At 46.5% G+C, this 16625-nt stretch overlaps 1 protein-coding gene across 4 annotated transcripts in view; it reads right to left on the reverse strand.

Moving 5' to 3' along the window:
* Nucleotides 1–16625, reverse strand: part of PRKCB (protein kinase C beta) — a 311334-nt gene that overhangs the window by 56277 nt on the left and 238432 nt on the right. For all 4 annotated transcript variants that reach the window (XM_024744607.1, XM_024744606.1, XM_024744608.1 and 1 more), the window contains one exon: nt 46–219. In XM_024744607.1, the coding sequence (XP_024600375.1) occupies nt 46–219 (174 nt within the window). The remainder of the gene's footprint in view (nt 1–45; nt 220–16625) is intronic.

Consider the following 16625-nt stretch of genomic DNA (forward strand, 5'->3'; position numbering starts at 1 on the left):
GCCTGAAGGCTGGAGAGGGAGTGGCCCAGGCCCCCAGGAGGTTACCATGGTCTGGAAGCAGGAATGCAGCTGGGTCAGGAAGGGCGGCTTCCCGGGCAGGGCCAGCACCCGCTTCTCTACCATCGTGCATTCCACGTCATCGTCTTGAATCACCACGTCCTTCTTCAGGATCTTCACGGCGTACAGCTCATCTGTGCCCTTCCGCTCTGAGAGCATGACCTGCGAGAGAGCGGGCACGTCAGTGTAGTAGCGGAAGGGGCCCCGGGGAAGCCACAGGCGGCTGACGGTCACTCAGATCTGCTCCAAGCTTAGTCCACGTGCCCTCGGTGGATGCTGATACGACACACGAAGTTTCCCACAGACCTCGCACCTTGAATGGCTGAACCCAATCAACAGAGGATGGTTCCAAAACAGAGACAGACTCACAGACGTAGAAAACAAACTGATGGTGACTAAAGGGGAAAGTGGTGGGGGCAGGGAGGGATAAATTAGGAGTTTGGGGTTAACAGATACACGCTACTATAAATAAGATAGATCAACAAGGGCCTACTGTGTAGCACAGGGAATTCAGTATCTTGTAATAACATATAATGGAAAAGAATCTGAAAAAGAATAAAGGTATATAAACTGAATCACTTTGCTGTACACCTGAAACTAACACAACATTGTACATCAATTATACTTCAATTTTTTAAAAAGCGCATCACTAAAAAACATTGTTTTTTAATTTTTTAAAAATAGAGGATGGTTCCAAGAGTGATGAGCAAGTATTCGGATAACCCTTTGGGATATGTATCAATGCCCAGCCAAACATGACTAGAATACAAACCCCATAAGGGCAAGTATCTCTGCCTGTTTTGTTCACTGGTGTAACCCAAGAGTCTGGAACGGTGCCTGGCACACAGTAGGTGTTCAAGAAGTATTTGTTGAAGGAGGGAATGAGTGAATTCCTGAAAGAACTGAATTTGGGGCAATTGATTCCGTATTCTTTCAGTTGTTTAATATTCATTAAGAGCCTGCTAAGCACCGGGGAAGCAGCATTAGATGAGCAGGCACGTTCTCTGACCCTGCATTCCAGGGAGGAAGGAAGACTTTGGACATTAATTACAGGGATGATTAATGTAATATTTTAACATCCTCTCCTGTTGTCCTGGGGCTTCCTTTCATGCAGCTGTGGTCACAATCTGAGCATGTTAATCAGGGTGGCTTGTGACACATCATTATTTGCACTGGCTGTGACTATGCCAGAGAGAACAGTGACCAGCAGGTACCATTCTCAAGAAGCCTCTTAGGGAGCATGGGGCGGGACCACACTGTACAAGACCTAACCTGGTCTGGGGGCTTCTGAGATGGCTTCCTGGAGGAAGAAGCAATCAGACTGAAGTAACTATATACTGTGTGTACTGTGTCAGACATTTTGCAGGCAATAATATCAATCACCACAATATTTTGAGTGCTTACCAGGGTGCCAGACAATGGTTTTCATTTATTATGTCTCATTCGCTTTGCCTAAGACCCTAGGAAGTCGGTACCATTAAGAACCCTATTTCAAGGGGGGAGGAGCAGCGGGGTGGGGGGTTAAGAGGTACAAACTATTAGGTATAAAATAAGCTCCAAGGGCATATTGTACAACACAGGGAATATGGCCAATATTTTATAATAACTATAAATGGAGCATAAACCTTTAAAAATCGTGAATCATTGAATTGTACGCCGGTAACATATAATACTGTACATCAACTACACTTCAATAAGAAATAAATAAGTACGTTTAAAAATTAATTAATTAAAAAGAAAAGAGCCCTATTTCATAGGAGCCCGGGGCTCAGGGAAGCTAAGTGACCTGTCACACTACAAATTCAGTTAGGGACAGAGCCAGGATTTGAACTCCGGTTTACCTGATCCCAAGGTCTCTGCCTTTATACACTCCACTTGTGAGAGTTCCAGAAGAATCCTCAAGGAGTTTAGGTGGCTGAGGAAATGAAATGCTCATCCCTGACTCAGCTAGAGGACCAGAGAGAGCAACAGAGACCTGGGACCAGAGGGAGTGACGCACAGAGGGAGCCCCGAGGCAGGAGGGCAGCTTGCACAGTCCGCTCAGCTCCTGCCCTGAGGGTAAGAGGCCTGACTGGACTCCTGCACGGCAGCTCTGGGCTGCGCTCGCCGCCCCTCACAGAGGCCCGTCTCCTGCCCGCACCACGTTCTCTCTCATCACAGCCAGGGGCGGCCATGGGCGAGTCAGGCCTAGGAATTTAGAGCACTTAGGGAGAAAGTCCCTGACGCACACCTCCGCATCAAGAGGACTTTTCCGACTGCTTTCTCCCCCAGCCTCACCATAGAAATACGAGCTGCCAGCTGGGCAGGTCCTCCCTGCCGGGCATCTACTCAGCCCTCACAGCAGACCCACTCGCCCCCATGGCAGAGGAGAGCTCAAAGTGCTGGAGTGCGTGTCTTTAGCTCATTTCCCATCTCCCTCTGCTCCCTCACGGGTACCCAGAGCCGTTTTTCCTTCCCTAGTCCTCAACCAAGGCAGAACCAATGACTCCACTAAGATGTTAAGAGTAGGCTGGAGATAGGGGTTTTCTGCTCCCAGATTCCTGAGAAGGCAGGGCTGGGGCAATGGCGGAGAGGTGACTTAGCCAGTGGCGAAAGGGTAGAGAGACTGAAGGAGGATGGAAGCAGAGTCATCAGCTGAGAGGACCCCCAAGTACACAGGAGGGGCTCAGCGCTGAGCTGGCTGTGAGTGTGGCAACCCCACTGCCCCGTCACCACTGGTCAACGTACCATCTAACAACCCAGAATACTCGTAGACAACCCACCCCACCCCACCACCACCCAGGAACACAGGGGAGGGGCCCTGGACACCTTGAATGTCAATGCAGTCCCCTGTCTGGAGGAGTAGCAGGACAGATGGCTGGGAATTTCCCCAGGCACCAGAGGGAGGGGTGAACACCCTACGTCTGTTTCAATTACTTCCCTTCTACAGATGAACAAACTGAGGCTCAGAGAGATTAACCTGCTGGAGCTAATGATTGTTCTAAAAGTGCAGATCTGACCAGGCTACTCAAATGTTTCAAGTCCCTCAGTGACTCCCGCAAGTCAAACAATTTCTTGACCACATCCTGTTCTTTCTTCTCCTCTGGCTCTTCTATTGCCAGTGCCTGTAGTGTCCTTCCACACGCTTTCACTGCTCAGAAAATCTGAGATTCAGCTCAGATGTTCCCTTCCTCTCTATCCCTCAATGATCCACGTAGACCAAACAGGTCACTCCCTCCTCTAGACACTGGGACTGCTTTGTATCTATGGCAGGTACTTTAGGGCAAGTGTTTCCAAACTTCAATCATTCACGTGCCTTTTTCACATTTTTTCCCTACCACCTAAACTGGTATTTACTTAGTATTTTTTAAATCTAGTCACATCTTTACTTAACTACATTTATCTGAAAAGGAAATTTTATATCACCACCATTAATGGCAAGCCAGAATCACCAGCCATAAGTGGAAGATGAGCATAAAAGTAAATAAAAGTGGGGGCTTCCCTGGTGGCGCAATGGTTAAGAATCCGCCTGCCAATGCAGGGGACACGGGTTCGAGCCCTGGTCCCGGAAGATCCCACATGCCACAAAGCAACTAAGCCCGTGTGTCACAACTACTGAGGCCCACACGCCTAGAGTCCGTGCTCCGCAACGAGAAGCCACTGCAAAGAGAGGCCCGTGCACGGCAACGAAGAGTAGCCCCCACTCGCCGCAACTAGATAAAAGCCCGCGCGCAGCAACAAAGACCCAACATAGCCAAAAAATAAATAATAAATTTATTTTTTTAAAAAAGTAAATAAAAGCAAAGCAGTGCTAGGAAATTCTAGCTGGATACTGCTGGCTGCTGAAGGTTCCAAGCCAGGCCTGTTGTTTTCCTCTTGTTTAAGGAAAAAAGTGATATTAGCAAATGTTAGCTATTAATGGCATGTTGTCATCAAATGACACTTTCTGATTCAAGTAATTAGAAAGACTAAGAGAAAACGTAAAAAGAGAAAAACCTTATCATTCATATGGCACCTATGTACCACCTTAAAAAAACTCAATTACTCAACTAAAATCATCTTGCAAATCAATACTATGTGCTTCACACCTTAGAAAATACTGTTGCATTTGTAGAGATATTTATCTTTCAGTCAATCAACAGGGATGTGTGAAGATTCTCAGTGCCTCGCCCTGCCCTAAGCCACAGGGGTAGAGGGGAGAATAGCCAGTACCAGAGGACCCCCCCCCCTCACATCCTGCAAGTACTACACAAAGGGGCAAACTCTGGAAAATTCTCCTATAGCATCTGGAGGAAAACAGAACTGACACACACGAAGCATTAATAACAATTTAGAGATAGAACTGAATCAAGTTTTAGAACAGGGGCCAGCAAACTTTTTCTGTAAAAGGACAAAGAGTAAATATCATAGGCTTCAGGGGACAGTCTCTGTATCCACTACTCAACTTGCCACTGTAGTGGGAAAGCAGCCGTAGACCACACACAAGTGAATGGGTGTGACTGTGTCCCAATAAAACTTTATTTATAAAAATAGCTGGTGGGCCCAGCGCCAGTAGTTTGCTGACCCCTGTTCTAGAACATATATTTCAAAAAAGATCGGGGAAAAATAAGAGTGACTACATTAGCAAAAGTGGCCACAGTTAAAAAAATAGAACTACCAGAAGACCCAGCAATCCCTCTACTGGGCATATACCCTGAGAAAACCATAATTCAAAAAGAGTCATGTACCACAATGCGCACTGCAGCTCTATTTACAGTAGCCAGGACGTGGAAGCAACCTAAGTGTCCATCGACAGGCGAATGGATAAAGAAGATGTGGCACATATATACAATGGAATATTACTCAGCCATAAAAAGAAACGAAATTGAGTTACTTGTAGTGAGGTGGATGGACCTAGAGACTGTCATACAGAGTGAAGTAAGTCAGAAAGGGAAAAACAAATACCGTATCCTAACGCATATATATGGAATCTTAAAAAAAAGGTCTGAAGGACCTAGGGGCAGGACAGGAATAAAGACACAGACGTAGAGAATGGGCTTGAGGACACGGGGAGGGGGAAGGGTAAGCTGGGACGAAGTGAGATAGTAAAATAGCAAAATAGATAGCTAGTGGGAAGCAGCCGCATAGCACAGGGAGATCAGCTCGGTGCTTTGTGACCACCTAGAGGGGTGGGATAGGGAGGGAGGGAGACGCAAGAGGGAGGGGATATGATATATGTATACGTATAGCTGATTCACTTTGTTATACGGCAGCAACTAACACAACAATGTAAAGCAATTATACTCCAATAAAGATGCTAAAAATAAAAAAAAAGTGGTCACAGTTTAACTTGGATATGGACCCTAGCATGCTTTTCATTTCTTCCAACTCCTTCTTAGAGCCTTCTGATTGGGCAGGGGACTTATCTGGCCACAGCTGATTGGATTAGAGGTGGAGAACTGATCTAGGTTGAACCAATCAGATTCTCTCATTGAAAGATGTGGAATTAGGACGCTCCATGTAGGCAGTCTAGGATCCTGAAAAGAAAAACACACAGATCTGCCTAGAGTGGTCCTTTCCTACCACATGCAGGCAAAGAAAAGTGACCCGGATGTGTGGGGGAAACAAGAAGGTCAGGGAGGGCTTCCCTGGTGGCGCAGTGGTTGGGAGTCCACCTGCCGATGCAGGGGACACGGGTTCATGCCCCAGTCCAGGGGGATCCCACATGCTGTGGAGCGGCTGGGCCCGTGAGCCATGGCTGCTGAGCCTGCGCGTCCGGAGCCTCAGCTCCGCGGCAGGAGAGGCCGCGGCGGTGAGAGGCCCGCGTACCGCAAAAAAAAAAAAAAAAAAAGAGCAAAGGCCTTGCTTTCCAGCTCTTGGTTCCAGTCTCTCAGGAGGCTTGTCTGTTTCCATAGAAACCTCCATATCTCCCCAATAAAGTTATTATTTTATTTAGACTAGCTTGAGTGGATGTCTACCTTTTAAAGATCTATAAGACAAAATTATAGCTTGAGGAGTACAAATTCTTAATAAAAATAAAAATTTCAGTAAGTCAAATAGCATCAGGTTAGTACATGACCTAAAACAAGACAAATTGCATTCTTTAGGTGCCTCTTGCCTGTATCAGAACCACGTGGGGTACTTGTTTACAAGGCAGATTCCAAGCGCCACCTCTCATCCAGAAGCTCTGACTGTGGCCTGGGAGGACGCATTTTAACAAGTGCCTCCCTTCCCCTTGATTCTAATCACTAAATTTGTTGCTCTGAGGAACTCTGAGGTAATATCAGAATTGATTCATTTAATATGAGGGATAGGAGGTGTCTAGAAGTAAAACAGATAGAATCCTTTTATTGTGAGTGTCCCAACGCTCTCTCCGCAGTCGTTACCAGGGGTGAAAAGGGAACTTTGCTCCTTAATATTCGAATGAAGCTTTCCTTTCAAAAGGAATCTCTCTGCCCTTGGTGAGCTTTTTGAGAGCTTCCTGAGAGCTTTCCCGGTATCATGAAAGAAGTGATATTCTGTGGTGGTTTCAAAACATGTCTGTAAATATTTGACACTCCTCAGTCAAGGGGCAGAGTCTGTGCCCTCTGTTCTGGAACCTGGGCAGCCTATGTGACTGCTTCAATGAATGGAATACAGTGGAAGGGATTCTGTGTGACTTGGGAGATAGCAGCTTCTGTCAGTTTCTCTTGGGACACCTGCCTTTGGAGCCCTAGGCCACCGTGCTAGCGAGGCCACAGCATGAGACCACATGGAGAGGCCTGGAGACCACACAAAGAGCTTGCTGCCTAGACAGCACTGGGTGCTCCAGCCTCAGCTGTTCCGGCTCCAGCCACTGCAGGACAGAGCCCAAGCCACAAGCAACCAGTGAGACTTCCCAATCTCCTGACCCACATACACCATGAGAGATAATAATATACAAGTTTTGTAGTTTTAAACCTCTGAGTTTGAGGACGATTTGTGATGCTGCAACAGGCAACTGGAACACATTCATCTGAGCTCATATGTGCCCTAATGCAACCCAGCCTTGTCAGGTGTGGCCCCTGTTACCTTGCTTTATTTATTTCTTGTGTTTGGTTATGAACACTCTTTTTAATCAAAAAACTTTTAAGGCTTCAATTGAGATGGGCAACAGAGATGGAATTCAGTCTGCCTTCCAAATGTATCGCCTTTCCTAGTCTCACCCAGGACTTGGAAGGCTGGCCAATTCATTTATTCGTTCAGTAAACATGAATTAAGTGTCTGGGGTGTGCCAGGCACTGGTGATACAGAATGAGAATCCCTTCAGGAGGCTTACACACTGGCACAAATAAGTCCGATTCAATTATGATTAAACTCCTGAAAGAGAAGTTCATGGTGCCCTGAGAGTGTTCACATGGAGGACTTAACCTGGTTTGGTGGGCCGGCAAAAGATGCCCTGGGGAAGTGATGGTTAAGCTGAGACCTGAAGAATGACCAGGACTAGCACAGTGGACATGGGGGAGGCATATTCCAGCCAAAGGGAAGCCAATCGTGTTCCCTTAGGATTAAACTACCTGGATCCACAAACCTTGGTCTAGAATTACTGTAGGAAGTGAGCTCTTAAGCTCTAGAAATCAAAGTCCAGATGCCAACTCCCAGCCCTCTGAGATGTCTCCAGCAGAGAGGGCAGCAGTGGCACCAAGTCGGGGGGCTGGACAAAGAACGGGTGACATTCAAAGGGAATGGGCTGGGCTTTCTGGTGGCGCAGTGGTTGAGAGTCCGCCTGCCGACGCAGGGGACGCGGGTTCGTGCCCCGGTCCGGGAGGATCCCACGTGCTGCGGAGCGGCTGGGCCCGTGAGCCGTGGCCGCTGAGCCTGCGCGTCCGGAGCCTGTGCTCCGCGGCAGGAGAGGCCGCAGCGGTGAGAGGCCCGCGTACCGCAAAAAAAAAACCAAAATAAAACAAAACAAAAAACAAAGGGAATGGGCCAATGTGCGTGCCAGGGAGAAAGAAGACAATGTTGGGATAACCAGCATGTGAGAGAAGGTGGCCAGTTTGGGGCTGATATGATAACCACCCCCATTTCTTACCTACTCTGTGCATTATTTCATTTAATTCCACACAGATGGGTAGTATAGGTACTGCTACCATCCCCGTTTCACAGGAGAGGAAGCCAGGGCTTAGAGAAGTTAGGTGAGTGGTCCAAAGTCACTCTAACTAGGAAGTGACCCTTCTAGGTCACCTATCTCCAAAGTCCACGCTCTTAACCATCTGATTCTCTGAGCCCTGAGCACCAAGTGTTGGGTCATGAGGCTGTACTGTCTGCAGATTATTGCTGAAGTGTTTCAAATTCGACTCCAGATCCTGGCCCTGTTCTCCCTTTCCTACCCATCCTACCTGTTGAGACTTCAGCCCTTGTGGCCTAATTCATGGTCAAGAACAGAACACTTATGTCCTTTTTCCATTTCTTATACAACCACTAACAAACCACTCATCTACTTGTCAAGATGAGCTTGGTCTGAGTCAGTTCATCCATCTAGTCCAAGAGCTCTATTGGGAATTGTGTGCCAGGCATGATGCTAGGCACTGGTGATGCGTCCACGAACAGGACAGACGTGGCCCTGCTTCCAAGCAGTAAGTGGCTTGAGAAGATCTTACTCCCTCCATCTGTGCCCTGAAGTGTTGGTACGAGGAGGAAAATGACAGAAAAACAGCCGTAGCACCAGCAATGGCGATGGCCATGATCTAAAATGCTCCTTTACGTAGACATGATTTTTTATTAATTGTCTCTTGCAGTTTCTGGAGCTTCCACTTCAGTTAATACCAACATCGAGGGCATGGGCTGTTTGTTCAGCTGTCCCTCCATCTCTAGGGTGAGGATTCCAAACAGATTGAAAGGCTGTCTTGAAGTGACGTTCTTATCAAATTCCAAGCCACATCTGTTCCCCAAGAATCTTCTGGGAGAGATGTGATCAGCAGCAGCAGCTCTGGTGACAGCAGATAAAATGCAAAGTAGCCCAGGGACTCCTAGCCAGAAAGTTGATGGAGATGAACTTAACTGGCAAATCCAAACAGCCAAATGTGCCTGGAACCTTGGTCCTTGACCATGGGACAAGATGGCATCATGGTTAGGGCAGGGACTTCAGAATTAGGAGACCTGGTAAATATCCAAGTTCCACCACATACTAGCTGCGTGACCTTGGGAAAGTCACTTAACTTTTCTGAACCTTAATTTCCTCGTCTATAAAACAGATACACTAGCAATGCTCAGCTTTCGGTGGTGCTAAGGGAACTTTGGGGGATAAAGTATGCAAACTGTACACCTTAATTCAGCTCTGTGCTGGGCAAATGATGAGTACTTAGGGACTTGTACTAGTTATAATAACAAAGAACCAGAAACTGTGTGGCGTAAAACAACAGAAATCTATTCTCTCACGGTTAAGGAGACCAGAAGTCTGAAATCAAGGTGTTGGCGGGGTTGGTTCCTTCTAGAGGCTCTGAGAGAATCTATTCCATGCCTCTCTCCCAGCTTATGTGGTTGCCAGCAATCGTTGGTTTATGGACACATCATTCCAATCTCTGCCTCTGTCTTCACACGGTGCTCCTCCCTGTGTCTCTGCCCCAATTTCCTCTTCTTATAAGGAGACCAGTCATTGGATCGGGGCCCACACTAATCCCGTCTGAACTCTGAACTTGATGACATCTGCAAAGACCCTATCCCCAAATACGGTCAAATTCACAGTATCAGTAGTTAGAACTTGAAAATATATATTGAGGGGAGACAATTCTAACCACTACCGTGGTTATCATCAGCTTCATCTTTTCAGAGAAGGACCAAGGGGACCACTTGTGATCCCTGTACACAGCATCAATTTCCAGCTCTCAACTGGCTAAGGAGATTTGCCCTGAGGGACTTGTGTGTCCATGTGCTTACTAAGGGGAGAGGGCAGAGATAGTTAGGGACCAAGGCCCCACTCCCCACTCCCCCAACTTCAACAGACACCTGCCGCAAGTCCAAAGCCAAACTGAGCCTCCCTCAATTCCTCTCTCTTACATCTCATCCAGTGCATCAACAAGTTTTGTTAGCTCTGCATTCAAAGTACATGCCATACCCAACCTCCTTCCTGATCTAAGCCACCACGATCCCCACCCTGGTCTCCAGCAATTGCCTCCTAGATAATTGTTTCCGCTCTACCTGCTCCCAACCTCCACGTACACTCTGTCCTGCCCGCAGGATCCTTCCCCCAGATACACCCAAGAGTTTGGTCCCTCACCTCGTTCAGTGCGACTTCCTTGCAGAGATCCTCCCTAAAGTTGCAGCCCCTTTGTCACTCCCCATCCCCTTCCACTACTTCGTCTTTCTTCCCACACCTGGCATTCTATTAATCGCCGTTTGTTTCTTTTCCTCCCTCCCTAGTACAGGAGAACAGCTGTTTTGTTTGACTGGTTTGCTGTCACATCCCCAACATCTAGACACTCAATAAATATTTCTCGAATAAATGAATGAAAAAATCTGAGTGACGGTGAAGTAGTTTAAAAAAAAAAAATCCCTAGATCTAGGTCACTAAAGATCTTTAGTTACTTGGTTCTCAGCATTGTTTAATTTATCTATGGCTACATCCAACCTATAATTCACAATGAATTTGAGGTAGCATTCAACACTATATAATATTAAACAAGTAGATTTTATCATATGTAAATGATACCTTGATAAATCTGGTTAAAATGAGTATATAACACATAGCGTGTATGTATATGCCTGTATTATAAATATAGTGTGTGTGTTTGTGTGTGTTGTACTATCAGCTTCCCAGAGGCCAAAGCAACCAGAGGTACACGAAATGACAACAGAAGTTCATATTTTCTACAGGGAAAATCATTTTTTGAGGAGAAAAATAAGCTTTCCCTAGAACTTAGGCCTAAAAGGAAATGTCTCACATGGATCCTGAACACGCATTGCCGCCGTGGACAATGTTCTGAATAATATCCCTATGACAGGGTCAGAAGAGGAGGAGAGACCACACCATCTAGCACTGTCAGCGCCTGCAAGCTTGACTAACACACGGGTGTCTGGAAAAGATGCTAACTTGATGAACTCAGATGGTGCATCTAAAATAGAGACAGACAGAGACACATTTGGGGCTCACAGTGTCCCCGAACACTAATTTGAGAGGAGAGGATCGGTAAGGTGCAGGGAGCTGAGGGTGCACGGGAGAGGGATGGAGAAGCAAGTTAAGCCGGGTGTGTACAGTGCAGGGCTCCAGGGGGACCACGAGCCCCTCTCCCGGCCTCTCCCACACCCGCCACGCTAGGGAGCTGGCTGTGGACAAGGTGGGGTGCGGGTCTGATCTGCTGCAAGGTGTGTACCCTCCTCTATTTTAGGGTTCTGTCTCTTTGAGGGTCCCCCGCCCTCTGGGACTGTCTCCTGCTTGGGCTCCACCCAGTCCCTCCGAAGACCTGCAGAGCAGAGAGCACTTTAATTTTTTTTTTTTTTTGCGGTACACGGGCCTCTCACTGTTGTGGCCTCTCCCGTTGCGGAGCACAGGCTCCGGATGCGCAGGCTCAGCGGCCATGGCTCACGGGCCCAGCCGCTCTGCGGCATGTGGGATCCTCCCGGACCGGGGCATGAACCCGTGTCCCCTGCATCGGCAGGCGGACTCTCAACCACTGCGCCACCAGGGAAGCCCAGAGAGCACTTTAAATCAGCTCAGTTCTAAGTCTTAAGGCAAATCCCGTCTCCTCCCCTCCTCCACCCTTTCCTTGGGTTTGCCTCGCCTGCTCGTACTGAGCTCCTCTTTCTCCAGGTTGCACATGAGAATTCCCTGAGGAGCCCTTACCAGCTGATGCTTGGGCCCCACTCCAGACCAATTAAATCGGAACCTTCTAAATATCTGGGACCTTCCTGTGTGGCCTGCCCTGGGAGAGGACGAGGTGATGAGCTGGCCAGAGGCCATCAGGATGGTATTGTAATCAGGGGCTGGAGCGCTGGGCAGACACTGGCCACTGTTCTTCCAAGGGCGTCTGCTCACTCGGGAGTAGGGTTTTGAGAGAGACTTGGGTGCGGCCAGGTTACTAAATGAAGGTGAGCGTCCACACATCCTCATCTCTTTACAGCATGGCAGGTATCCTGACAAGCTGTTTAACATAAGAATGTGATTTTGACCTTGACAGAATCTGATAAGCTGGAAGTTCATATCTAATTAGAACTGTAAAATCACAGTAGGTACAAGTTCATCTCTGGAATCACGAGTTCAAAGTTTAACTCTATCATGTGCTTGCTGTGTGATCTTGGGCAAGTTACTCAGCCTCTCTGAGTCTCAGTTCCCTCATATGTAAAAGGGGCATAATGATAGTTCCTCCCTCAGCAGGCTGTTGTCAGAGTGACGTAACGCAGGTAAAACTCAGAGCCTGCACACAGAAAGCCATATGGTTAAAGTGAAAGAATAAATACAGAGAATAAGAGGAATGGTGGGTACAGTGGCTCTTTCCCGCAGTCTCCAGGTGGCAGAAAGTGAATTAGAGCAATAGACCAAAATTTCTGCAAAATCTATTTCCCAGGAGATCCTTATGCGAAGCCCAGAATGAAAGGCAAGGTCTTACTGTCTGTGTTTAGAGGTGGGGCTGGCACCCGCCCTCCGGGAGAGGCTAAGGGGACTCTCCTGCAGGGAGCTACATGCTCAGTCCAGACGGAACTTCCCTGAGGAATCAGCAGACCATCTGTCATCTTCTGAAATTCTGAATGGGGAAGTGACGATATACCCTGGACTCCAGGTCTTCACAGACTCATCTCCAGCAGAGCCCTCCTTCAGACTGAGCCGGGGATGAAGAGACAGCTTAAGCCACCCAAGCCCTGACAACCAGAGGCCTGGAATGAGGGGCAGAGCCATTCCTACCAGGAGACCTTGTAAGTAGATGTGGGGATAAATCTAGACAAGAGTCCACCGATTCACAGGGCCATGATGATGCTTCAATGATACGTGTCATAAGAGCTTAACATATAGACAGAACTCAATACACTACGTTCATCAGAGTTGATGAATTCTTTACCTTTTGAGGTTCTCCTAACTTTCAACTTTCACCAGACATGAAGATGTCCTAACATGTTCTAGGTTATCTTAAGGCCCTAATTTTAATCCCCCAAAGTGTACTGTTACTGTTCAAACTTTGGGTCAGATTTTCTAAGCGTATGTATCCACACATATGTGTGTTTAAATTTTATATTTGATGGTGGACACACTAATCGAATATGAAATCATGTGGTTTGGGGGAATCAAATGCATTCGCCTCTAGCAGCAAACTGGAAGTTAGCAGTCTAGAAATGGTTCCTGGCTTCTAATAGCTTGCTCTGGAGGAGCAACTGGATGGACTTGCAAACTGAGGAAGTACTTCAGGAAAAACTGAAAAGTGGTATAGTGGGGAAAAGGTGCTAACTGGGAGTTAATAGTGTGGATCTGGGTAGGACTGAAGCACTTTTTGGATACAATCTTCAAGTTGGTAAGACAAAAATAAGAGCAGTGATAGTGTGCAGACCAACTGGGTTATTTCATGATTTATTATGTAAGGTTTTCCATATTTAAAATAAAATCTCTTTATATGGTTACGTACCGTATGATTCCAACTATATGACATTCTGGAAAAGGCAAAACCATGGAGACAGTAAAAAGATCAGTGGTTGCTAGGGGGTAGGGGGTGGGAGGGATGAACAGGCAGAGTGCAGAGGATTTTTAGGGCAGTGAAACTACTCTGTATGATACTATAATGGTTGAAGCATGTCATTATACATCTGTCCCAACCCGCAGAACGTACACCACCAGGAATGAACCCTAATGTGAATTGCAGACTTTGGGTGATCATGATATGTCAGTGTAGGCTTATTGATCGTAACGAAAGTACCACTCTAGTGGGGATGTTGATAATGGGGGAGGCATGGAACTGGGCGGTAGATAAATTGAGTTTTCAGATCAGAGGTCAGGGTGACACGTGTCATTAAGATTTAAGCCTCTTAAAGTGATGCCACGTCACACATTAGATTTAATCAAGTTGAATTTTTGCCCACTAGCAGAGAAAGCCAGTGGAAGTGTGAAACGAAGTTTAGAATGGAGGTACTTTCCGCCGAGTCATCTCTGGCTCATGCGGACTTGCTATTGTTAAGCAAATGTCACTACACCCATGGAAGGAATGACTCACAGTCACTGCTGGAAAGAGGGAGGAGAGGGAATAAGAAGGTTTAAACTTGAAACGCCGAGCCCTGAGTTTTAAATGAAGAGGCTTAGTTGGATTTAATAAGAAGTGTTTGATTGGGTTGTAATAAGAAATGCAAAAGAACTATTATTTCAAAACTCTGGGTTGTATCACCTCTAATTATTGATATCATAGAACTGATATGGTGGAACTGGTAGGTATCCATTCGAGTTATTGAAGTGTTCTCTTGAGCTCAAATCAATGCTGGTGTCCTGTAGGTTTGCTTAGTCAATTTTCTTTGAATCACATGTTATATCTGACAAAACTAGCTGGTTAAAATAAAAGCAGATTTAATTTGACTCTTTTTTAAACAGTTCCTGGGAAAACAAACCAATAACTGATGGCTTTTACCAAAAGAAAACGCAATGAAACCCTTAAGGGTCTGTCATTCGTTTCAACTATTAGGTGCACAAAGGAAGCCTGTTTCCCTATAATCTGATCTGCTCTGTGCACACAAGCCTCCCTTTATGATTGGTGTCACAGACTAATGGAGAATGGGTTTTCTCTAAGGCAGGAGTGGAGCATGTTGAGGCTGGGTGGCACAGTGGTCATGCGTTCGGGGTTTGGACCTGCATCCACCACTGCATGAATCTGGAAGTCTCTCAACTCTCTGAGCCTCCATTCCCTCACGTAAAATGGGGATAATGACAGCACCCACCCCATAAGATCGTTGTGAAGATGAAACAAGCAGTGCATATAAAACACTTAGACAGGTTCTCAGCACTCAAAATACAATCTCTGCAGTGATTTTCAGAGAGGTCAATACATAATATCAAACAGACCTGAGGGGCGGGGAAGGATTGAAACAAACTATGGCATGTTTAATTATATTAACCATCTGTAGGTGTACATTCAAAATATTTACCATGGGTGTTGGATGATTAAAATCTATAGGTCTCTGCTATCACGTTTTTTGTAGAAAAGATTATGGGTAATGTTGTTAGTAAACAGGGATTCAATATCTTAACGGGTCTAGAATTTCTGAAATAGCACATAAAGATGCAGTTGAGATGGATGTGTGGAGGGTGAACTATGACAGCATGATAATTGGACCAGAGGCCGTGAATTATCGCCCGAGACAGAGCTTCCCTGTTAATAGGCTCTATCTGGCCCTTCAGTAAGAGGACTAGATTTAACTTTGTATTATTTTTCCCAAAGAGCCAGACAACGTTTTGAAGAATATACAGACTTAAAGGAAACACTGGCCTGTGTGCCAGACAGACAATATTTTCTTCCTTCTCCTCGAGGAACTACCCACATTACATTTGCTTTTCAGAGAGTCTGTTCCTGTTGTCCTTCCTGACAGATGGCTGGAAAAGTGACCTGTCCCTTTGGCCACAGCTAACTGGATCACATGATCACTGAGCCATACTGGTCCGTCAGTCTCTTTCCTGGGGTTTTAAATTCTAGGCTACTCTAGATTTGGGAATTAGACATTGAGAATTGAGAAGTGACATAAGGCTGAAGGAGGTAACACTGATGCACATCCACAGTGAGAGATGTCAGCAAGAAGCCAAGGTGGCAGATTGGGATCCCCAGGATGGAGACAATGAATGCTGGGTTCCTGGAACTTTCTGGTCCCAGCTGCACTTCCTGCCTTTGGATGTTGGGAGATACACAGGAACATGCCATGTCTGTCCAATAAATCCCCCTTTACTCCCTGTGGCTTGACAAGGAAACCTGAATTCCAGATGTTTCCCTTTCCTTGATATAATTCATTTTATTGGGAAAACAGACCCTTGTGCTTTTTTGTTCTGTAATTTACTATCCTCTGAGCGGTGAATGTAGGGGCTACAGAGAAGCAGTAAGTCACTTCATTGATGAGAGACCTGGATGAATTCGGAAAGTGGAAGGGCCTCACCGTGACTGGGGAAAATGAGTTGGCAAAAAAACCCCACAGCAGTCAGAATTGCATACGAAAGACTAGGGGCCGGGAGGAAGGTGCCATAATTGGGATAGAACCAAAGAGAAGGCAGGAGTCCAAGATCAGACAGTAAGTGTCAAAAGGTTCTCTGGAAGAGGATTAAGGGAACAGGTAGCGAAGACTTTGAGCTATCTGTGAACCACATGATACGGGACTCAACCATATGGTGCAGGAAGATAGCAAAGCAGGTTGAAGTAAAGGGAAGAGCTTTTGTCTGGAGGATTATATAACCACCTCTAATGTATGGACGTATATGTGTGCATGTGAAGCCACACTACTAATGAGATTAAAATTAGGATAGACTCCCACCACGGGAGCTCTGGGACTTCAGGAAAGGCCTTTGTTACTGGTAGAAACGAAACTGCCTTTTCATTTCCTCAGGAAATTTCTTCCTGCGGTAATTCAGTGCTGCCCTTGGATCCAGCAGAAGACACTGGAGTCCGGGGCTTGGAGCTCTGTCTGGGTTGTTCTCTTGTGCCCAAACT

Source organism: Neophocaena asiaeorientalis, unplaced genomic scaffold (genome assembly GCF_003031525.2).
Source record: "Neophocaena asiaeorientalis asiaeorientalis breed wild unplaced genomic scaffold, Neophocaena_asiaeorientalis_V1.1 scaffold91, whole genome shotgun sequence".
Classification (NCBI taxonomy): Eukaryota; Metazoa; Chordata; class Mammalia; order Artiodactyla; family Phocoenidae; genus Neophocaena; species Neophocaena asiaeorientalis.